A 23,397-nucleotide genomic window follows, 5' to 3' on the forward strand; every position below is an offset into this window, starting at 1 on the left:
CTCGTCCATCCCTGGAGGTGTTCAAGGCCAGACTGGATGGGGCCCTGGGCAGCCTGGTCTAGTATTAAATGTGGAGGTTGGTGGCCTTGCGTGAGGCAGAGGGGTTGGAGATTCCTGATCCTTGAGGTCCCTTCCAACCTTGGCCATTCTGCGAGGCGAGGGATGCTTCTCCCTCCTCCAGCCGCCAGGGGGCGCTACAACGGCGGCGCCGCCGCGGTGCGGTCGGCTCCCCATTGGCCGAGCGGAACGGGCGGCAGCGCGCAGGCGCAGTCGCCGTGAGGGGGACTCGTTCCCGGCTGCCTCAGCGGCCGGCTCATGGCGGCGGCGCGGTGACGGGTGAGCAGCGGGCGGCGGGCCTCGGCCGGCACACCCCGCTTGGGAAACCCGCTCCGCGTTCCGAGGGTGCGGGTAGGGAAGGCATAGAGGTGGGTGGAGTAAGAGCGGGTCCTCGGCCGCGGGTTGCTCCTCTCAGAGGGGCGAAGGCCTAGCGTGGGGGGGGGGTCGGGCCCCTCAGCCCCGCTGCGCGGCCTGTGTGCCTCACGGCCTCGGCCCTCTGCCCGCCTGCGGGGCAGGCTGTGCGTGGCTGGTTACAGGCTCTGTGTTTGCTGCCTCGGTCCCCGGTGTGCTGCAGCCCATCCCCTTCAAATTGGATGTGCAAAGTCCTGTCTACTTATACTTGTCCAGTAACGTACCCCAGGTGTGTGCTATCTGCCCCGGAGTAGCAGAACTCCTGCTTCACTGGTGTAGACAGTGATAGAACAAGGGGGAATGGTTTTAAGCTGAGGAAGGGAAGGTTTAGATTGGGTGTTTGGGGGAGTTTCTTTACAGAGAGCAGTGAGGTGCTGGAACAGGCTGCCCAGAGAGGCTGTGGATGCTCCATCCCTGGAGGTGTTCGAGGCCAGGTTGGATGGGGCCTTAGGCAGCCTGGTCTCATACCAGTTCTGTGTGGTGGCCCTGCCTGTGGTAGGGGGTTGGAACTTGATCCTTCCAACCCAAGCCATTCTGTGATTCACAGACTGCACTTCCCTGCGGCAGTCAGGAATTCGTATTCTAACCTTGTTCTCACCCTGCCCACCCCTTGTTCCCTTGTGCTGTGTTCCTGTATGTATGGTGTTCCTCGTGCCCATACGTGCAATAACCCCCCAATAATCCTGTCTTCTCCAGTATCTTGCAGTGAACTCTGTTCTGCCAAGCCCTGGCTGTTCCTATTCCACTGCAAGATAAAACCTCATTTGTTTGCCTTTTATTTTTGTTGAGTGTGACCCCTTTGGGGCTTGCTGTCAACTCTACCTGAGACTTTTCCCCTAAGTTTAAATGCATCTCAGATGTATCTTTAGCAAAGAACACCGATATGCTGAGTTCCCTGTCAGATCTGTGAAAGCAAGATCTTGCTGATGAATCTGTAGAATTTCACTGCAATCTGTTCATCAGTTATATTGCAGTAAATTAACAAACTGAAGCTCTTGGCAGGAGAGACTATAGTCCAGGCCTCATCGAGACTAAATAATGGCCTTACAGGTTGTTCCACAGGTGGTGGGTTTCTCTTTATATTCACATTTTTCCTTCTGCCTTTCATGCTAGATGAAGTAACACACAAGGTGATATATTTCATTTTGCGTTGCTGCTGATGTTGTTTTGCTGATTTTGTATAAATGTATGCCTGTGTATTTGCAAGGCCTTTAAGTGTTGTGAAAATACTCTGGCAAATAGAATTACAGTAAGATACCCTTTTTGAATGTGCAGAGAGGCAAAAAAGTAGCAGTATTTAAGCAGGTGAATGAAGTGTTGATATGTTTGTGCGTATCAATTTTAACATCAACAGAGAATAATTCTGTCTGGATCTTGAAGTTTTGAGGATTGTGATGCACTTGATGTTGAATTTCATTGTAAATCTCCAGATATTGGTCTGGGTTACAGTGCAACTTCAGAACTTGAAATTATTGATATATACTGCTGGAAGTGTAAAGTTAGGATGTTTTTAACACCTATCAACTTTGAAGAGTACTCATTGCCTTTAAGGTGGTTATTTTTGCACAGTCTTACTTGTAGGTCCTGTATGTCTGCTACTGTGCAGCAAAAAAAAAACAAACAACCAAAAACCAGCAGTGTTATTGCTTGGAATTCTCTCTGGCTTGGAAAAAAAAAAAAAGGATATTTAAAATCTAAAGGCTACAAGACCAGACATACCCGAAATAGCAGCAGCTAGGCACTGGGCATAGTGACATCATCTGATTTACCTTTTGTTGTTGTTTTCCAGTTTTAAATTGAAGAAAAAATGTCACTTTACGATGACTTGGGAGTTGAGACCAGCGATTCCAAAACAGAAGGCTGGTCTAAAAACTTCAAACTACTACAGTCTCAACTGCAGGTGAAGAAGGCAGCTTTGACTCAAGCAAAGGTATGGACTCTTCCTAATTTTGCTTCCTGTTGTTAAATATTCTTTCATGCTCAGATCATTGAGAGTTCATGACCTTATAATACAGATTTGAGGTGATTTTGTCCTGTTGTCTGTGGGTTTCTAGCAAGGGGCCTCACAAAACAGGTGGGAGGCACAAAAGATGCATTTCCTTCAGGTCTGTTCAAGGAAGTATGGCAAGATGAAAATTAACAAAGAATTGGTGTTTGCTGTGAGCCTCAAATCTTGTTACTACTTGAGCCAAAAGCTGATCTTCACATTTAACATTGAAAATAATGAGGTTAATTATTTTTTTTCTCGTTTAAAGTGTAAGTAAAGATCGTGCTGCTCTTGAAAGTTGTCAGTGCTGCTTATTCTGGTCATTCTTTATAGAGTTATTACTTATATATCTGCATCGATTTATGCTTTCTGTTTGAAGGGCCTTAGGTGCTAAAGTACAAATCATTGTGTATTAGAAATTCTTGGAGAAACTGTGCGTGTGCATGGAAGGGAGAAGTAGTGCAAGCCAATTCCTTGAGCTTAAACTCCAACAGAGCTGTTTTCTGCTCTTTTATTGTGTCAGTATTTCATTTCGTGGCTTTACACAGTACTGTTATTCTGCTTTGATTCATGTAGGATATGTGTACATTCGTTGTGATCTGTAAGGTCTAGAGTGAGGTTACTTAAATACTGGTACAGATAGGAAATGATTACTGAGACATGGCAGTTTTTCAGTTGAATTAATGCTGATTTACGCTGCTAAAATCAACAGCAGGATTTTGCTGTTAGTTGGAGCAATATGTGGGAATGAAATTTGAAATGGCTGCTGTGTTAGGTATTTTCTTTGTATGTGTGCAAATGCCCAGGCTGGATGTGGCTTTGGGCAGCCTGGTCTGGTGGTTGGCGACCCTGCACATAGCAGGGGGTTGAAACTCAATGATCATTGTGGTGCTTTTCAACCCAGCCATTCTGTGATTCTATGAAATAGAACAGCAGTAATAGAACAGAGCATGTTTGAAAAATGGAAAATATACATCGATACGTTTTACTGGATGGTAAAGCATGTGTTCAGAACAGGTTTAAGACCCTTCTTGAAAAAAATCTGCTAGGTTCAACCTGATCTGAAGAGATCCCCTGAGCTTCTAATGTGTGCTTTTCATCCTGGTGCAAAGCATTCACTCATCTGTGAATTTTAGTTGTGTGTTTTAGTGCATGCACAAGCAAAGTCTCTCTTGCTTAGAAGGAGGAAAGTGTGCTATTTTGTTATCTTATAGAAAGGAAACAAAAGACAGAAAATGGTTTTTGTAGCTTTTTTAGGCATTTTATGTTTTGGCCATTTTTCAGAGTCAGAGAACCAAGCAGACAACAGTACTTGCTCCAGTGATTGACCTGAAGCGAGGGAGTTCTTCTGATGAAAGACAGATCGTGGACACACCGCCTCATGTAGCAGCTGGGTTAAAGGTAAGAACCATTAACTCAAGAAGCAGATAGGCTCCATCTGCTAACAGATGTCTCTGAATTGGAATACTTTGGCAGCCATCTGCATTTTATTTTTAAATGGTCTTTCTGAGTGCTAAAAGAACCGATTGTTTTCCAGAATTGGAATCTCAACTCACAGGTTCTTAAATTAATGAGCATTTCAGCTTTTTACAGATTTCTATGTGATGCTAATTTTAGGGTAGTATGGTTAGGTCTCTCAGGTAGGTTGGACTCAATGATCTTTAAGGTCTTTTCCAACCTGAGTGATTCTAGTGATTCTATGATTCTGTACAACATGAAAGCATCCTGTTGAATGTACAATTAAAATAGAACATTGTTCTTATCATATCTCTTCTGGACAGCTTCAAAATACTTTGCAAAATGGTGATTTGGTCAGGTAAATAATGAAGGTAATTGTAATTGCACCAGTGTTGGAACTGGACTTGTGTAATGATACAAATGGTTATCACAGTGATACAGCTGTGATTGGAAGGAACCTTTGGAGGCCATCTGGTCCAACAGCTCTACTCAAGCAGGGACACGTGAAACAGGTTGCCCAGGACTGTGATTCTATGATCTCAGCTGACAAACATCCCTGTTCTCCTTTTTCTCTTTCAAGGATCCCGTGCCTAGTGGTTTTTCTGCAGGAGATGTATTGATTCCTCTGGCAGATGAGTATGATCCCATGTTTCCAAATGATTATGAAAAAGTGGTGAAGCGGCAAAGAGAGGAACGACAGAGGCAGCGTGAGCTGGAGAGGCAAAAGGAAATAGAAGAGAGAGAAAAGTAAGGCATTAATGTGTGGCGTATTGGCAGTTAGGTGAAGAATAGGCTGTTAAATGTACGTCTGTTTGGTTTTATCCCCCTGAAGAGTGTCAGGAAATTTCTTTAGGTTTAGCAAATAAGATTATTTTTGAAGTGTTTCATGTCAGTGTAACCTGACGTCAGAAATGCTTTCAACACTCAGAGATAAATCATCTTTTCTCTTTTCACGTACTTCACACTGACCTATGAATTCATTCCAGTTTTAAAGGCATAGCTAGCACTGCCTTTATGAACCATAGTTGCCAGTTACTTCATGTTCTGCATTCAGTTGAAGCATACTTTCTGTATTTATTTCTCTTTTGTTTCTGGCCAGAAGAAATCTTTAAGTAGCTCAGTGCTTTTTCTGTGGAATAAGAAATCTCTTTAATCTTATTAAAGGTTGAATGCAGATTCAAAGTTCTGTTGAAATAGGTGGTAAGACATCTGCCAGCCAGGAAATAAGGTTACATTTGCTTATTCTAAGTGAAACTAATAAGCAGCTTCATCGTAGTACGAATCATAAAGTCTGTGGAATTACACTGTTTAAGCATGAGGATTTTTTTTTTCATTAAACACTGACTGATTAAATATTGCTTCAGATAGCCTTTGGTGGGGAATTTGAAAGGAATTTGAAATTTGAATTTCTCTTCAATGCAGGGTGATTAATTCATGTCTCTGCTACCTTGCTATTGCTTGCATCCAGCACCTCTCCCATTATAGTCTGTCAGTGAGTGTCATCAGCTTGGGCTACACTTATTCATAGGCTTCTTCGTTTCCATACTTCATCCTTGATTGATTTGCAGGTGGAAAATGATCTTGTTTTGAATCCATTTTTTATTTTACAAAAAAAAAAAGATAAAAGCAAACCAACAACAACAAAAAAAACCTAAAAGGGTGTTTACTTTCACTTTATAAAATGCTAATCTGATTGGCCAAATGCCATTAAATTCACATGGCAAAGGCAGTATCGTAAGTTAAAGCAGACTTGAATCGTTTCTTATCCTAACTTGCTGTGTCTCCTAGAAGACGTAAAGACAGACATGAAGCCAGTGGGTTTTCAAGAAGACCAGATCCAGATTCTGATGAAGATGAAGATTATGAAAGGGAGAGAAGAAAAAGAAGTAAGAGAGCTGTTTATTTTCTTAATAGGAGAAAAATGCAGGGAGGAGGAGGATACGGTCACAGTCCTGGTTTAATGTATTTTGTATTTCTCTTAGCTGAGAGGCATACTGTTAACATTCGAGCCATTGGAGTAAACCCAGTATTTTATTACATTATCACTATTTTAATACAGGTTTTTTTTTTTTTTCCTTGGAGGAGGTGCATTCTCAATTATTTGTGGCTTTCCACTGGTTTGTCAATACCTATTTTACCTTTATGCACGGTGTGGAATTCCAGGAGAGAGGGAAAGCGTGGAATAAAATGAAGCCATGAGAATCACTGTTGAGCTTTCGCTACTGGTGCTTACCATTGCTGGTGATTTGAATGCTCTTAGAACTAGTTAGCAAAATACGTGCTGGGATGATACCTTAGCACAAACCAAATGAAATTTCATTCTTCTCAACAGCAACAATTTGAGTGAATAATTCAGGTCTGATTTATTTTAGAAAAGTAAATTTCTGACATGGGCATGGAAAATATTGGCTCTGCCTTGGAAGTCAATGGCTACCTTAAAATGCTGCATATTAAAATAGGGAAGGGGCTTTGTACCATTCTCTTATGTAAGTGTAGTCAAACTTGAGCAGAGTATTGGCTTAATTGAACTGTTCTAGGACTGAAGGTTTGCTTCCCTTGTAGCCTTTACTTTTGAAATTCTGTGCAATATATTGACTCTGGAAACAACATGCAGCACGTGACTGCAGTGTGATCTTCTTTGATGTGCTTTTCATTCATATCACTCACACTCTTGCTGCTACTTTTGGAGCCAGCAGCTGTGTTACACCTCAGTGCAGCTGTTCCAAGCAGCAGAACATAATGACACAAACATGTTCTCTTCCATTTTACTCATAGGTATGGGAGGAGCTGCAATTGCACCACCTACTTCTCTGGTTGAGAAGGACAAAGAACGTAAGTACAACAAAATCCTGTTCTCTGAAAGCAGTAGTATTTCTTAATTCTCACTCAGCTTTCTATTCAGTGAAGTCATCCTGCTATTCTTTTCAAGTGATTGTTTCTTGCCTGATTACTTATCCTAGTTTATTGTTGACTGCAGGGAGGCTGTGGGGAACCCATAATAATACTGTTTCCTGTCTCTATGCTAAAGGATTCTTTCTGTATGGCTGTAGAAGTGGTTTAGCAGGCTGCTCTGTTGTAAATGTGTCCAGTTATTCATTTGTGGTGTAAAAGAAGTGGTGTTGCAGAAAGGTGGATGAAAAACCTCAGTGGTATGAAGAGAGAATTCTTCCATTGCCCTCGGCTTTCAGAGGTGCTTTATGAATGACCCTTTTCTAAAGCAATCAGGCACTGCAAACGCAACTTTTAAGATCTTTGAGGGATAACCAAAGAACACTCAGAAAAATCCTCTTAAGCAGCTCTCATCTTTGTGTGAAAGCTGAAACGTTGAAGGTCTTACTTTAGAGGCAAAAGATAAGTTCCTATTTCCATTTTAATAGTAATAGATAAAGCAAATAATATCTGTTGAAGAATTACACGTGCAGAAGGGTTGTCCTCGATGAACTCAGGTTGAAGGTCGCAGTATTCCACTAGGTGGCAGACTCTTGCTGTAAGAACAAAATGCTCGGGGCTCTTTTTGTATGTCTAATTAAGTTTTTAAGTGACACAATGTGCTGTTCGTTGTTTTATGTCCTTAAAAATAATTAAGCTGTGCACGTAAAGGACTTTCCAGATTTTATTTGAAAGAAGATTTAAAATAAAATAATGGAAGGTTGGCAGAGTAAATGAGTGATACAATAGTGAAAGCATTTGAAGTGTGTAAACACTAGAAACAGAAATTGTCCTGAGTAAATAATTAGGAGCGATTGAGTAGAGTCAAGGAAAAATAAATATAGGCTGGAAATGTTAGAAATATCCTGAGGGGAGAGCTCTGTGAGATGAGCTTACAAAGAAATCTTTGTGCTGCTGGTTACTTGATACCCAAAGCTAGACTGGCAAAACCTCAGAAAACAGCGCTGTAGCAGAAGTGCAGCAGCAGTTCAGTCCATCTCATGGCAGCCCACAGCTCTGCACTGGGGGCAGAGGGGCCAGTGCTGAGCTCTGTGACAGCAGCAGGGCCAGAGGGAACAGCACGGAGCTGGGGCAGGGGCTGTTAGGGAAAGCTTTGCACCAGAGGGTGGCACCAAGCTGCCAGAGTTCAAGAGGTGTTTGGACAGTGCCCTCAGACCTAGGGTTTGTATTTTGGGTGGTCCTGGGTGGAGCTGAGAGGTGGACTCAAAGCCTTGTGAGTCCTTTCGAACTTGAGGTGCTCTGATTCTAGATAGCATTTTCTTTTTCTTCATCAGTGTTCTCAAACTTCACGTATGACATAGTGGGAAAGATATAAACGGTAGTTCACAATAAGATAATTTGAAACAAATTCAGTTTAAAAGGCCCTAAATACACTCAAAAGTGTGTTCTGTGTGTTTTCTTCAGTGTACTGTAGGTTTTTTGTTGTGGGGTTGTTTTGTTTTTTTTTTTTACATTTTTCAGTTTGACTTCTCAGTGGAAGATAGTAATCTAATCTAATCTGTATGATATGTGTCTCTTTCCCATGCTGTGTCAGTTCAGAAATTATCAGAGAGATCTGTATAAATATTTTGAGTTGTGCTGGTTCTTTTTTGGAAGACTGATTTCTCCTTTGTGTAAGTGTACAGTATGCTTTCTTTACAGTCCTTTAGGCCTAAGATGTGTGTATTGAGATAATGTCACAATTGTGTTCTGATGAATGGAACGTTGGGTTTGTTTGTCCCCTGTCTGGATAGACTCACTGTGGTGCAGGTGGCTGCTTAATGTTTTTCTCAGCTTGATAAGTAAGAAGTTAATGAATGTGTTACAGACTTACACATGCATGATGTGTATGTAAACTCATGATTTGTTCTATGACAAAAATCCAGAATAACTGTAAGTTTAAATCTTGGGGCAAGGGGAAGAAGATAAGGGGGTGTTAAAGCTCTGTGTGCATAGGAAACGTTCTTCTGGTTTGGGTTTATGTGAAAGATGTTTTTGTATAAAGCAGAAAAGGTACAGTTTGCAAGTAGAGGCCCTGGGCAGCCTGGTCTAGTATCTAGGGTTGGTGGCCCTGCCTGTGGCAGGGGGGAGGTGAGATTCATGATCCTTGAGGTCCCTTCCAACCCTGTGATTCTGTGATAGAGATCTTTCTCTAAATGAGCTGAAATTGAAAGCATAGTATTGTAGCATTTGTAACATGCAGCATATTTTAGTGACAAAGCAAATGTCTCTTTTCTTCAGCTGTAGCATCGTTCCCATACGAAGATGAGTCAAGACCTCGGGCACCATCTTCCAAAGCAGCCATTCCTCCTCCAGTGTACGATGAGCCAGACAGACCTCGTAGCCCCACAGGACCTAGCAACTCATTCCTTGCTAACATGGGGTAAATGTTTGACATATTTACACTTAGTGGAAAAAAGCATTAGAAGGTGACAGGAATGGAAAGTTAAAATAGTTTTCAGTAAAGTAAATAACACATTGTGTGTATATGGTTAGCCTGAGTGCATGTAGACAGAACTGACAGGATACAGAAAAAGCAATGGGTTGACTTGAATGAGAGAACTGCATTTGAGAGAGCTGTGTTTTCAAGACAAGTTCTGAAGCCACGTTCCAGCATGAAGCGTTTATGGGTTGTACAATCCAAGCTAATGTAGTCTGCAGGAAAGCAAAGGTGGCTTGTCAGTTCCACTAGGTTTCTTTTCCAGCCTTGTCCTAATTTTGTTATGTGCCTATTTCAACTGCAGTTTGTTTCTTCAGACATTCAAAGCATATTTGCACGAGTGTGGGAGCAGCTGTGGTTGCAAATCTGTCCGTTTACTTTTCTGCCTGGCGTCCTTGTTGTGTGTGATGCTTGTGTTTCTACAGTGGGTGGCAAAGTGAAGTCAAATGTATAGTTAAAAATAGCCCCGAGACCTCATTTGAAAGGTGTCATGGTTAGCTGTGTGCTCTCTTCTCAGTCATACTGAGTGTTGCAGAAGTGCAGATTTGATGTGATCCAAACTGGATGCAGGACGAAATGCAGCCATAAAAGCGTAGTTTATTACACTGTTACACTACATTTATTTTTGGAGAAGTTTTTTTTCAATCCATTTTTCAATAGAAACATCATTTTTCTGGGCAGTGTTTAAAAAAAATAATCAAACAACAACAACAAACCATGGAACTGAAGTAGTACTGGGGAACACATTGAGGTATTGCTACCTCCTCTATTTAGCACTGCACTGGGAACTTCATTGAAGGAGGTGCTGCTATAGAAAATATTTTGTCTATACAATTGACTACTGTTTATCCTGTGGCTTAATGTTTCAGCTTTCAAGCATTATGTAGCCAGGCCTTTGTATATGTCATGTAGTCACTGATCCAGTGTTTTCTGTGCAATCTTAAATGCCTCTTGGTAGAATGGAGGTGACTTAGTGTAGATTATTTACTGTGGTGTGAATTACTGTAGCATGACATTTCTTTCATGCCTTGGCTTAGCCAGGTATGTGCTCCAAATAAATGCCAATGAAGATGGTATTTTTAATAGATTGGAGATTATTACCTGAGTAAGCTCTTGAAAATTCAGGAAGAAGAGCTGTGTCAGTTAATACTGAGAATATCCAGGTTTGTCATAGGAAGTGCTGGCAAAACTATGTGATTTGGACCTTATGCACACTTCAAAACAGTAGGTAGTATAATGTGATCTAATGTGGGAAGCAGATGGTTCCACATTAGGTTCCACCTTTTCTCTCAGGCTTTTGATACCAGCCACTGACAGAGATCAGAAACTGGACTAAATGGACCTTGGCATGATGTGTGACTTGCTCTGCTACTAGAACCTTGAATGTGTTTGGAAAAGTGTGAGCAACTTTTGAGTACTTGCACACTCTGGAGAAATGCAGTGACAACACTGTTGTAGGAAACCTTTACTAACCAATTTTTCTTTCCTTTTTGCAGAGGGACAGTGGCTCATAAAATCATGCAGAAGTATGGTTTCAGAGAGGGCCAAGGGCTGGGAAAGCACGAACAAGGACTGAGCACAGCACTCTCTGTAGAGAAAACTAGCAAGAGGGGTGGCAAGATCATTGTTGGAGATGCTACAGAGAAAGGTAATGTTGTCTTGCACCAGTACATTTGTGAAAATGATAGTGGGAAATAATAGTTTGTGCTCAGTGGAAGCTCCTGGATTTTTGTTAGCTATTAGTTCTAGCAGAAAATACTGCTTAATTGGAACAATGCCTCATGCTCTTTTTTGTGGAAACTTCCCTTTATAACATTCTTTTAAAGTGATCAATTAATTATTTTATTTTAGCTCATCCTCCCTTATTAGCCATCCTTCTTTAGTGTTTGTAACCTTCTATCTGTGTATTCACTTCAGTGCTGTGTTCCTGCTGGCTTTTTTCCCTATCATGTGCGTTAGATAATGTCCTCATTTCCCTGCTGTTGTTTGCATCTCCACTTACTGGAACAGCACTTCTGCCTGAACACAAGTGTTGGAAGTGAGGAGATCTGGTTTTTAATTCTTAGAGGATCTGATGCAGTTTTAAACTCATGAATGATTTCCCTCAAGGAAATAGCACGTTGTCTGTGATCTTTGTAGCAGTGATTTTTGTGCATACTGTCCTTCCAAGAAGCGACAAGATCTCTTCCTACCTGTACAAAACTATACTTAATGGCCTTTGTTTCACTGTTTGCTAACAGTAAAAAGCTGATTAAAGCCTTCATATGAGCATTAGTCTAAAATGATTCCATGATTAACTTTTTTTTCTCTTCCTAGCAGATGCAACCAAGAAAGCAGATTCTAATCCATTGACTGAGATACTGAAATGCCCAACTAAAGTGGTCTTACTAAGGGTAAGTTGTGTCTTGGTATTTCCACCATACACAACTGATTTAAATGCTAAAACCTGCATTCCTGTTACAGTTACTCTGTGCAGTTTGGACAGTTCTGAACTGCACCTAGGTGGTGTTCTGTGTGTTGTGGAGCAAATGTATGCTTTCCTTTGATACAATTTGTGACTGTAAATCAACATTAGTTTAGGTTATGCAGCGACCATGTCACAGTGTCTTAGTATTAGGGAACTGCCTGGGCTCTGGAATGTGACAAAATGATTCTTGACCTGATAAACAATAGCTTAAATTATTCATAGTCACAGTTGCATGCATCTGTGATTTATCTACATTGTTATTTATGCAGGCTGCATCCAACAACTTAGGTTTATTGTTTAAACTTTCAGAATATGGTGGGTGCTGGTGAGGTGGATGAAGATCTGGAAGTTGAAACTAAGGAAGAATGTGAAAAATATGGCAAGGTTGGGAAATGTGTCATCTTTGAGGTAAGACAGAATCGTTCTCCCGTTCTGGCTACTCCAAAAGTGAACTGGCCGCTTGTCTTTCATGACTGGCACACTGCTGCTGTGAAGGAGCAGCATAGATTAGAGGATTTCAAAGGGTCCTTTGTTGTGTTGTGATTCTATGTTTCCAATTTTTGTAAAGTGCAAACTCTGAATGTCAGAAATAGCAAAGTCCTTGAGTGTTGTGTTTTTGGAACCTTTTTTAGTTCCTCCTGCTAAATTAATCTTTTACTTTGAGATGCTTACAAGTTTAGATTACTGAAACTTTTCACCCTAGCTGATTTGAAAGGTTTCCATAGAGAAGCAGAACCCAAGTTCAGCAGTCTTCAACCTCCCTTTGGCAACTGGAGAATTGAATTATATTGGCTTAATTTTACATTCTACTTTTGCGAAAAAGCGCTTTGTAGAACAGTGGTTTTGTTGCTATTCTAATCAGATCTGCTGGGTTGGTTTTTTTTTGTTGTTGTTTTTGGGTTTTCTTTCAGATTCCTGGTGCCCCTGATGATGAAGCTGTAAGAATATTTTTGGAGTTTGAACGGGTTGAGTCTGCAATTAAAGGTAGGTTACTAAACTGTGTCGTATGAATTTCAGTGTTCACCTCAAAGAGATCAAAGTCTCACTCATTAGACTCAAATTTTTAGTCACTGAATTGCTGCTTGCTGACCTGTTTTTTGTTGCAATTATAGCTGTTGTGGATCTAAATGGAAGATACTTTGGCGGCCGAGTGGTGAAGGCTTGTTTCTACAACCTGGACAAGTTCAGAGTACTGGATCTGGCAGAGCAAGTTTGATTTTAAAAATCTAGCTCGAGGTGTCACTGTTTTGGCAATCGTGTTTTCAGCAGTAGGCTGGGAAAAAAGAAGAGAAAGTAGCTTTCCTAGCAGACTGGAAACAAGCCTCATTGAATGGATTTTTCGCATTCGTTGTGACTTCATTTTTTGTAATATAAAGCCCTTTGAAATTAAGATTCACGTCTGTGTGTTTTTGAATTGCACAATTCTGCTTATTGCTCTGGGAATCCTTGGTTTTTTGAACTTTTCATCCATGACTTCATGATTTTGAAAACCAACTGCTGAGGAAATGCTTTGTCTGTATTCCTGTTTTCCTTGTTCTGGTGCTTCTTCACAGTTTCCTGGTCAGCGTCCACAGTAAGTGGGAAGCTCTGGAAAAGGACTGTGTGCTATTATGCTTCTCTTTCCTGATATTTCTCTTGCTTGTCAGTCCTCCATCTCTGCACACCAGAGTGATCTGGGGTTGTTGGGCAGTTGGCAGGTAGTTTTTTTGTTGTTGTTGTTGTTTGTTGTTTTTTTTTTACTTCAGCACAATATTTTCTATGCCAGAATGGAGACTAAAGCAACAAGGAGTGAGTTTGTGTTTCTTCCCAAGTCCAAAGAAAACAGGTTTAATAGAGGGAACTGAAAGGAGAAAGGAAATTAAAAAGCTTAAGCATTTGAATCAGAATGAGTGGACGGTTAGCAGATGCTCTATGCTGTCAGGCAGTCTTTGCTAGAAAGCCAGTGTTAACTGATTGCAGGTAGTTATTGAAATACTGTGTATAGAATGGAGAGAAACTCATTCTTTCACCTGGCCAGCTATCAGATTCTCAATTCTTCTAATGTAGGTAACTAACTTTTTAATTGATTGATACCGAAGAAGAAAGCAATGGAAGAAAATTCTCATAGAAAAATGAAATGACAAACTAAATTTCTAAACACTGCAGCTCTTTTCAGTCTGATGTAAAATAGTATGTAGCATTCTGCTCTGGTTTCATGTTCACCTTTTGTTTGGGATCAGTATGTGACAGAGGTGGCAAGAGAAGGCTGTGCAGTGATGGTGGTTGTCTGTGTGCTCTGTTGCATCTACAATTGCCACTAAAATTGTGTAGGTATTAAAATGGAAGGGAGCTTTGATGGCATTTTAGCTGTTCTAAAGCTGATGCTGGATGTATTTTTCCTGTTATACACATGTACCTGGGGGAGGGGATATAGACCTGTAGTTGATCAGTGCTGTGAGTATCTCCAGTTATTGCCTTTTTATTAAGTTTTGGCTGCAGATCCATATGACAAACCCTTCGTCTTGTTTCTCGCTTATTTTGTCTGCTTGTGTTCCAACAACCTCTGTACAAACATTTGCCTGTAAAAGAGAAAGCAATTTTTTTTAAAAAAACTTGTATTTTACCTACTGTGTGTCAGCTTCCTTACTGTCTCCTGTTACACAAGAAGGTGGTCACTTCTATGGCACGTTTCCACTGTTGGCAGTGGCTGTAATCCACCATTAGGATAACCTCACTGCAGCAAAAGTGAAGAACCAGCCTGACTAATGCTGAAACCACAGGTCTTGGGGCCATAACAGAATTCAGATTCTGTTATTATCTCTGTTATTAGTTTTCTCTTTGACCTTGAGCAATATGCTTGAAAGCCCTTTCTACTATGTAGTAAAATGAAGAAATTATGCTAACAGCAATTAGCATATATTTGCTTACAAGAGTTAAATAATTTGTGTGTCATGCTGCGGAAAGGTACCTGCTGGTAATCCATTTATTGTGATCTGAACTTAACTTGAAATAGGAATTGGCTTTTATTTCAGCAAATACTGCTGTTCTGAATGAGTAGCTGTTTCCTGAGTACAGGCTTTTTCTTCTGTTTGCTGAGAATTGTTTTATTGGCAACCTCTGTGCCTTTTAGTTATAAAGATCATCGTCAGTGTTTAAGGCCTAACACTTAGCTCTGTAAATACAGAGAAAGGGGCTTTTTGGTTTTGTGATCTGCATAGGGGAGACACAAATATTCTGTAAAAAGTATTTATCTGTACCGTGGGGTCACTAAGACAGCTGACCTCCTCCTGAGGTGTTAGCAGATGTACATTGCCTTAGTTGCACCTCAAGCTTCGTTCCTTTGTAGCAAGTAATTTTGCTGGGTGCAGCAGAGTTTAGTGATGTTGGAGTGTGGTTTGTGAGCAGTTGGCCTCTAGGTGCTGCTGCAGGAAATGACACAGAGGCTGACGTGGAAGCCTGAAAAGGGTCAAACGTATCATGGTCCTTAGTTTAAGGTCTTACAGGTGACTTGTAAGTTAAGGTAGTTAATAGAAAAGTATTCTCTTTTTTGAAAATGCATATTCTTCCACTTAATGTATGTTTATGTGATGGCTCAGGCTTTGTCAGATAAGACTGGTCCTTGCATGCCTTTAAAAAATGTAGTTTCTGAATTCTCTACTTCCTACCTCCTCTGGAAACTGTTATTACTGACTTTAGGTTCTCAAATTCCCTTTCATTTAACACTGACAGCTCTTCCTGCTTATGAATCCTTTTTTCCTTCCATCATTTGTCAGCACCCTGTCAAAAAGCTCCAGAACACTTGGAGTTCTGTTACACCTATGAACTTTTACTTGCACTTGTTTCCTTGTCTTTTTGTACTTGAAGTTAGGCACCAACCTTTTTTTCTGTAAGGTATATTGTAAACATAGCTTCATAACTGTAATCTAGAGCAGTAATACTTTTCATTTTGTGTGAAGCCTTAGAAAATCATGATTACAGAAAATTAATAGAATGGTGGCCTGTTACATTTGCCTGATTGGCAGTGCAGTATTGGTTATATTACTTTAGTGAACAGGTTTGATATTTTTCAGTCCAGGTTTCCTAAAGTTAAACTTTCATTCTGTGTTACCTTGTAAGGGCTTTGATTCTCTGAGGTGCTGAATTACTGAATCCCCTCTCAGGCTAAGCACAAACTGTTCATTACTTCCAAGAATCTAGATTAGATGCCTACTTAAGGAAGATTTGGCAGCATCCTGATGCTAGCAGCAAGCTGAGAGGGACATTTAGGACATGTCAGCCAGGAGCTGAACAAGATGTCCGTAGTGTGTTATCAACCCTGAAGTCTAAAGAACAGGGATTTGCATCGTGGCAGAACCATTTGCTGCCTTTTTACTTTTCTAAATTGTAACAGTGATTGTTATTTTAAAAGCAGGGAAGCATTGACTTGATGCCTTTGTCATTTTTAGTGTTTATAACCTCCAGGTTTCATTCCTGAGTGGTAACAGCTATTTCAGAGCCCATCATTATGAACATAGGTTACAACTGTATTTTCTTATGTGCACTGTTCTGTATTTAGCCTATGCTGAGTTTCATCTGTCAGTTCATCACTTGCCCACTTAGTGTCAGACTAAAGAAATCTGATGAGCCTTGTGCTCACAGGGAATGTTAAGTTTTAAATTACTGTTGTCAAAATGTAAGCTTGATGTGCTAATATTATATGAAGGATGAGAGTTGTTGCCTCAAAATGTTATCTAAACAGCTGTGCAAAGAAGGGGGGAGACAGCTAAAACGTGTCTTGCCCAAGGTCATGCAAAAGGTTGGTTGCAGAGCTGAGATTATACCCTTCAGCCATATATTTGCAACTATGCAACTAAAACCAAAATTCCTCCTGGAGGAGTTGCTTTTTATTTAAAGGCAGAAAATGGTAAGTGCTCTTAGCCTTAAACTTAGTCAGACTTTACAATGACCTTTTTCCTTAATTACCCATCATTCATCAAAATAATACACTTTGTACTTCTGAAGCTCTTTCCTGTGAGACAGAACTGTGATGTAGTAAAATAGTAAGCAGTTGATTTTATAGAGAAGGAAATTGAGATAAGCCATGCAGCAGCAACAGGAATGTCAACCACAGGAGCAAGAGGCTGAAATTTCAGGTCCGGCTCAATCAGCTTGAAGTTGTCAATTCTGCTCAATCAGCTTGAAGTTGTTAATTCTACAGGTGATTCTGCTTCCATGCTGTGTTGATCCACGCACAGGTAAGTTGCAGCTTACCTCGTGTTGCAAATTACATTTTTTAGATGGTAAAATAATATTGCTTCTTCCATTTCTGCCAGCAGATGCAGCAATAGGAATATAGCACTTAAAATAGGTTCTTTTTTATTATTATTTGCTTTTTCTTTTTCCCAGTTTGAGATGTACCAATGAAGAGGCATGGCCAGATAGAGTTGGTAGTGAAAAGTGATACGCCACCAAGATCCAGGAAGTGCTTAGATTTCTTTTCTGGATTTCATGGGAAATCAATGTTACTGGACTATCAGTGCAAGTCCTTCAGTGCCCTTAATTTCACAGAATTGTAGAGTGACTGAGGTTGGCAGGGACCTCTGGGTCCGTCTGGTTCAACCTCTGCTTAAATAGGGCACTCCCAGAGCAGAGTGCCCTGAACCATCTCTAAGCAGCTTTCGAAGGTCTGCAAGGGGTGGGGCTACAACCATTCTGGGTGCTTTGTCACCCATACAGCATAGAAAGTGCTTCCTGATGTTCAAAGAATCCCCTGTGCTCTGATTTGTGTTCACTGCTTCTTGTCCTAGAGCAGGGCACCACCGACAAGAGCATATCCCCATCCTTCAGCATTCCCTTCAAGTATTTGTAGGCAGTGATGCGATTCTCCCTGGGCCTTCTGTTCTCTATGCTGACCAGTCCCAGCTCTTTCAGCCTTTCTTCATAGGAGAACTATTTCAGTCTTTATCTTCACAGTTCCTTATTGGATACTCTCCAGTATGTCCATCCTGGACTGTACTGGGGAGTCCAGAACTGGACCCAGTATTCGAGGCTCTTCTGAGTAAACCACATGTGACCACCTGCTGGTCACACTCCTTATGCAGCCCAGCGTAACTTTAGCCATCAATGACACACTGAGAATCCTAGGGAAGATGATTTCAAAGGCCTTCCTGAAGTCCTGGTAGACAATGTCCACTGCTCTCCTCTTGTCCACTATGCCACTTTACCATACAAGTTAATTAGTTGGTCAAGCGTACTTTCCCTTGGCAACATCATGCTGAATGCTGCTGATGATTTTCTTGTTGCTCATACACCTGCAATTTTTTTCTACAATTTGCTGCTCCAGAATCTTAGATATAAATGAAAATTCTCTAAAGAATTTTGGAAAAGAGTAAGAGCATCCATACAGCTGAGGGCTGCTTTCAGACGTATCTAGTGTTGATAACATTTTCCTGAATGTAATTTTGCTGCTTTCCCTAATAAATCAAGAGCTCCTTACAATTGCAGAGAACCAATCATGTTGATTACAAGCACCCTCTGTCCCAATAACTGCAGTGCTGTGTGATAATGATGGGACTCTTAAGAATTCATACCTTTAAGTGATGACACTTGTCCTTAGAAGAGGAATAGCGATTTGATTGCATTAGCACTGCACTCAGTTTGTTAATTTGCTGCCAGCAAAGAAATGAGAATTTACAGTCCCTTAGGAACTACTTTGAAAACTCTCATGTTTCTTCAGGCTGTGTCTACGTTTTTTAATCTGCTTTTGCATATAGGAGGAGACCCTTCAGGAGATGCAGGCACCGTGACGAGTTGTACCACTGCTTCTATTTCCACCCACTGGCCAACCTCCGACTCCTGTTTGGTGGCAGTCTGTATCTGAGCTGGGGCTTTTCCCCTTTGCTAGAGGAAAGAACTGAGCTTTTGTGAAATGTTGGATCTGTCAGCCAGGAGACAATGTCTTTGTCTTTCTGCTGTGCTGAACTGTGGAAGAGAGGTTTTTCAAATATGAGTTGGAGAATAACTCTGAGCTTCAGAACTTTATGTGTCCTACAGGCAAGACTTCCATTAAATGACTTCTCTCTTGCAATCTGATGTTTTTCACTCAGGGTGGTGACGCACTGGAACAGGTTGTCCAACGAGGTTGTGGATGCTTCATCCCTGGAGGCATTCAAGGCCAGGCTGGATGTGGCTCTGGGCAGCCTGGTCTGGTGGTTGACAACTCTGCACATAGCAGGGGGGTTGAAACTAGGTGATCATTGTGGTCCTTTTCAACCCAGGCCATTCTATGATTCTATGAAGACTTCATTCTAATTGCAGTTTGGGTTATGTGAATGGTTGTTGTTTTTCTCACTGCTTCAGGGCCTGTCCTCTGTGACTCACATGCTGCCCTCTCCTTGGAAAACTTGCGTGAACCTTCAGAAATGGGAAGGCTTTGAGATGAGTTACTGGACTAAAGCCATCAATAGGAAGGCACTGATGAGGAGCAGGTATTGAGTATTCAACTTCATGAGTAAACAGGTCAAATTGCTTACTCCTAGTTGTATTTCATCCATTTTCTTCTGTTAGAAATACTGCTTACTGCTATTCTGGTCACTCCAGCAGCCAGCTTTATGTCACCAGCATACTTTCCTAAAGACTGAGATTTTGGTTCTAGCTCAACACATGGACCTCAGAACAAATAGGTGACGTGATCGATCTCTCTCTTTCCCTCACAGCACGTTGCTGTAAGTAGAAAGGAGACACAACACACAAAATCAGACTGACCCTTGCAGCTGTAACCAAAAACAAAACAAAACAACCTAGAAAAACAGTCTCTGCAGAATATTGTTTGCACAGCACAAGTAACATCTGATCACTGGTTGTTACAGGACTTCTGCACAGCCCAGCTGAAGATGGGCAGGCAGCTCCTGGAAGGACACAATGCCCTTCCTTTTTCTGAATGCTGGCTTACTGTGGTGCTCATGAGAAATAACTGAAGCTGAGAAGGGGGGGTAGCACTGGTGCTTGGAGTAATGAATGAGATGCATATGTGGATGTTTTGAGGTGCTGTGAAGACTGGTCTGTGAGAGAGGAGGCAAATCTCAAGGGAAGTCTCATATCTGTGCCTGTTATGCATTTGCACAGTGAGTTTGAAAATGAAACTTTACCTCTGAGAACTGCAGAATTTTTCAATGTTGCAAGAATTGGCTGACTGGCTTATAATGTTAGCCAGCTCCAGAGCATAGAAGCCTTAACTCCTGTGCAGCTCCATGCTTTCTCATCAGTATTTATGCCTTGTGTCAGGAGCAACAAATGGGAAGCTGCTCCTTTCTGCTCCTCACCAAAGGACCCATGAACTCTGAAACATTCTTGAAATGACTGCTCACATTGGTACGACTGCCTTTCTCTTTCTACAAGCCAGCAGGTATATGTGCTGTATGCCTTCAATATGCAGGGTGATTTTACATGCTCTTTATTGCTACAAGTCTAGTGTTACTTGAGTTGCAAACCAAATTAGTGGTAAGGAGGAGAAGATGGAAAGTCTGCAGGGCTTCTAACTGCTGGAGAAGGTTGCACAAACCTACCATTTCCACTTCTTCATTCCTCAGGAGAGAGACATGGGTATGCCAGACATGGGGTGGGAAATGGGCACTGAGGAAGATCAGAGCAGGTGAGACCCAAGGAAAACAAAGCAGTTAATTGGAGAAGGGATAGCATGCACACCTGTGCAGATTTCTCCTCTCTTATCTTCTTTCTCCAGTTTCTGCATCACACAAGTATTTATAGTGTTTCTTCTTAAGTAACGGTAAGTAGGTTAATCCCAAAGCACAAGACTTGGTTCCCTGTTCCTATTGTGTTAGTTTAGGAATGCAAGAGTTCAGCTGTACATCTGCTGCTGGTCACAATGCAGCATTAATGCACCCTAACCCTGATAGGTGGGGGACTGAAGCTGTGCTCCCCTTCAGCTGTGCTCCCTGTGCAGGACCCTGCTTTGGCAGGCATGAAGGCTGGTGCTCCCCTACATCTTCTAGCAAGTGTAGCATCTCCAGTACTAAATTTTGTTTACAACATAAACCAGATAAAAGCAGGTGCCAGAGACTTTGCAACGGTGTTTGAAGTTTGCATGTGCTTCACTGGCTGATAAAACACAAGAGAACCTCAGTGATAAAGAAAACAAGGCATTTCACAGGAAGACAACTAGCCCTTCTCTTCTACCTCTTCTTTCTCCTGTAGGAAGAATGTGATTTTCCCAAAGCAGTTTTTAAGCATCTTACCATCTTACAGCCTTTTTGTTATTTTTATTCTTTCAGTCTCTAAGGTGTGATCTCCTGCCTCCATCTGAGACAGCTCAGGAATCCATATGGTCCTGCCAAGGCAAAGGTCTTCAGCTCCTCACAGATCTCTCCACCTCTTGCTGCGGGCAGAAAGCTGGGTAATGTTTTTGGACTTTGCTGCTTCAAACTTGTAAAACTTGTATAGCAACTGTGAACCAAAACTCAAGTGATACTCTAGCAAAACAAGCCTCTGCTCCTCCAGCATTCTCTTGTGAGGATGGGAAGGAAAAATTGATGGGTTTTGAGTTGTTTGAGGCACTTCAGGAGAACGCTGGAGTTATGCAATTGTAGTGGTGCATTCTCTTCACTGGGAGAGGATGTGAGTTGGAATAGATCCCAGTGGCTCCTCTTCCCTCTTTGTCTGTGTATGAGGCACATAAGGACCTTGATAGGAAAATGGAAATGAAATGCACTCAAACCAGGATTCAGGTATTTGCTTCAAACGTAAACGTAAAGAGGAACATGCAGCCCAGCTACCTACAGTGCACCAGTTAAAGCTCTGCATATCATACCACATAGCACAACACAGCTGGTTTTGCAAATGAAGTCCCCGGAGCATCACATTCACCTGCAAAGGCTCAGCTCTTCAGAGGATGTCAGGAATTAAGGATTAATAAGGAAGAAAAAAAAAATTAAGTCCTGAAAATATGGCCATCTATCACGGTGCTACTCATGTATTTTCTTTGTCACTTTGCTTTGCCAAAGTGTTTTGCTTAGTTTTATTTCTATGAAACAGTTTACTTTATTTGTGGACAAAGCCTGATAGTCTTTCCTCCAGCACTTTTCAGTCAAAGCTCAAGAAACATTGAATAAAAACACAAGAAGAACGAGGTTGTTATCATTTCTTGTATTATGAGCACTGTGACATTGGCACTGATAAAAATCAATGCATACATCTGTAAAAAAAAAAAAAAAAAAAATCAGAAAGAAAAAGCATGGAGCCTGGATTCATCTTTCAGGGGGACTTGGTGAGAAGGAATAGATTGTCAGCCTGGATGCATCAGAATAAGGATGTAGGTGTTTCTCTCAGTGTGATGCTCTCCCTTCAGTGCTGGAGGAGTGTTGTAACAGTTCAAAGCCATGGAAATCAATGGAAATGTCCCTGGAGAAGTGAGGCTGGGTTTGCATGGAAAGAGCACGATCACATTTAGGAACCTGCTCGAGCAGGCATCTGCAGGAAAGCCACTAAGGTATGTCTCTGGCAGTGGGTGGTACTGCTGCAGTACTTACTGCATGCAGATCACTCATGGGAAATACTGTCCAGTTCCTTATAGTGCTCTTGGGCCTTTCTTTCTCAAACCCAAAAGCCAATTACTGCAGGCAGAACATGAGACTGGGGCCCAGAGCTGTGCAAGGGACCAAGAGCACCTTTAGCTAAGTCTTTGACCTGCATCACTCTAATCCAATCTTCTCATGGCACCTTTATAGCGCACCTAATCTTTGTGATATGAGGATGCCAGCCCTAATACCAGGCTAGCAAAAATAATCTGTCTAGGTCAGGTTGCAGTGCACGTGGAGCCTGACTGGAGAGTCTCCAAGAGCTGCTTGTTTCCAGCCTATGCTGCACCTTAAACTCTTGACAACCTGGTTGTGTGCCATCTACTCTCCCAGCTGAAACGCTATTGTTACTGTCGGTGACATAGTAAGAAGCCATACGCCTCTCTGCAACTTTCCTTTCTGCTACATTTTCAAGGCTGAAGCGTCAAACTTGTGTTATCACCAGCTGCAAAACAGAGCTTGGTATCAGGTGTCTCTGCTACCTGGAGCTCAGGATGGTTGGAAAAAGCCTTGGAAGTGAGGATGCAGACTGAAAACAGAAGGCTCGGGGCTATAAACAACACAAAGCTTTGCCAGTGGCTGGTCACTGAAGTACAACCTTGGGAGCAAGGAAAGATTGGCTTAGGAGAGCAGCAGTGGCAAAATAGCTGAGCAGGGGGATAAGGTCTGGGGAAGCAACACCTTCAATCACCGTGTAATGCAGGGGTTGAGGCCAGGGGCTAACAGCCTATGCCCAGGGAATTCAGCATCTTACAAAAGGAAGAAATAGAATTATGCAAGCCTGACTGATCATGTAAGCATAACATCATGCATTCAGTGCCAGCTATTATAGGCACCCTTGTCTTTCTTGGGTTTGTGCCACACAAGTAGTTTTAGATGATATAAATATTTTAAATGAGCTGTTCACATTATTCTTTGTTCATAGTGCACAAGCCTCTTTGCAAAGTGGATCCTTGTGTCCGATTCTCAGCATGAAATGACTGCATGGCTCCTGCCCAAGAACAGCACTGACATCTCTGGCTTGCAGACAGTGCATCATCTTGCCATGCTGCTGATGGGAAAGGCAGGTCAATTCAGTAGTGATTTCCTGGCTGGGCCA

General features: G+C 41.7%; 2 protein-coding genes across 7 annotated transcripts in view; one reads left to right on the forward strand and one right to left on the reverse strand.

Moving 5' to 3' along the window:
* Positions 1-23,397, reverse strand: part of MKLN1 (muskelin 1) — a 679,793-nt gene that overhangs the window by 380,285 nt on the left and 276,111 nt on the right. The gene's annotated exons all lie outside the window — the stretch shown is intronic.
* RBM17 (RNA binding motif protein 17) lies at positions 249-21,885 on the forward strand. Of its 5 annotated transcripts, none has more exons than XM_048933822.1 (12): positions 249-336; positions 2,258-2,398; positions 3,740-3,856; positions 4,494-4,660; positions 5,702-5,799; positions 6,689-6,745; positions 9,083-9,224; positions 10,778-10,929; positions 11,598-11,674; positions 12,058-12,156; positions 12,660-12,732; positions 12,861-15,058. In XM_048933822.1, exons 2-12 carry the CDS (start codon positions 2,276-2,278, stop codon positions 12,962-12,964), a joined length of 1,209 nt encoding a protein of 402 aa, XP_048789779.1. In that variant the 5' UTR covers positions 249-336; positions 2,258-2,275; the 3' UTR covers positions 12,965-15,058. The 5 variants fall into 5 exon arrangements, with proteins under 5 accessions (XP_048789779.1, XP_048789782.1, XP_048789778.1 ...); XM_048933825.1 differs by having other exon boundaries at positions 278-425; positions 5,705-5,799; positions 12,861-21,885; XM_048933821.1 differs by having other exon boundaries at positions 280-425.

The sequence above is a fragment of the Lagopus muta genome, chromosome 1 (assembly GCF_023343835.1).
Source record: "Lagopus muta isolate bLagMut1 chromosome 1, bLagMut1 primary, whole genome shotgun sequence".
NCBI lineage: Eukaryota > Metazoa > Chordata > Aves > Galliformes > Phasianidae > Lagopus > Lagopus muta.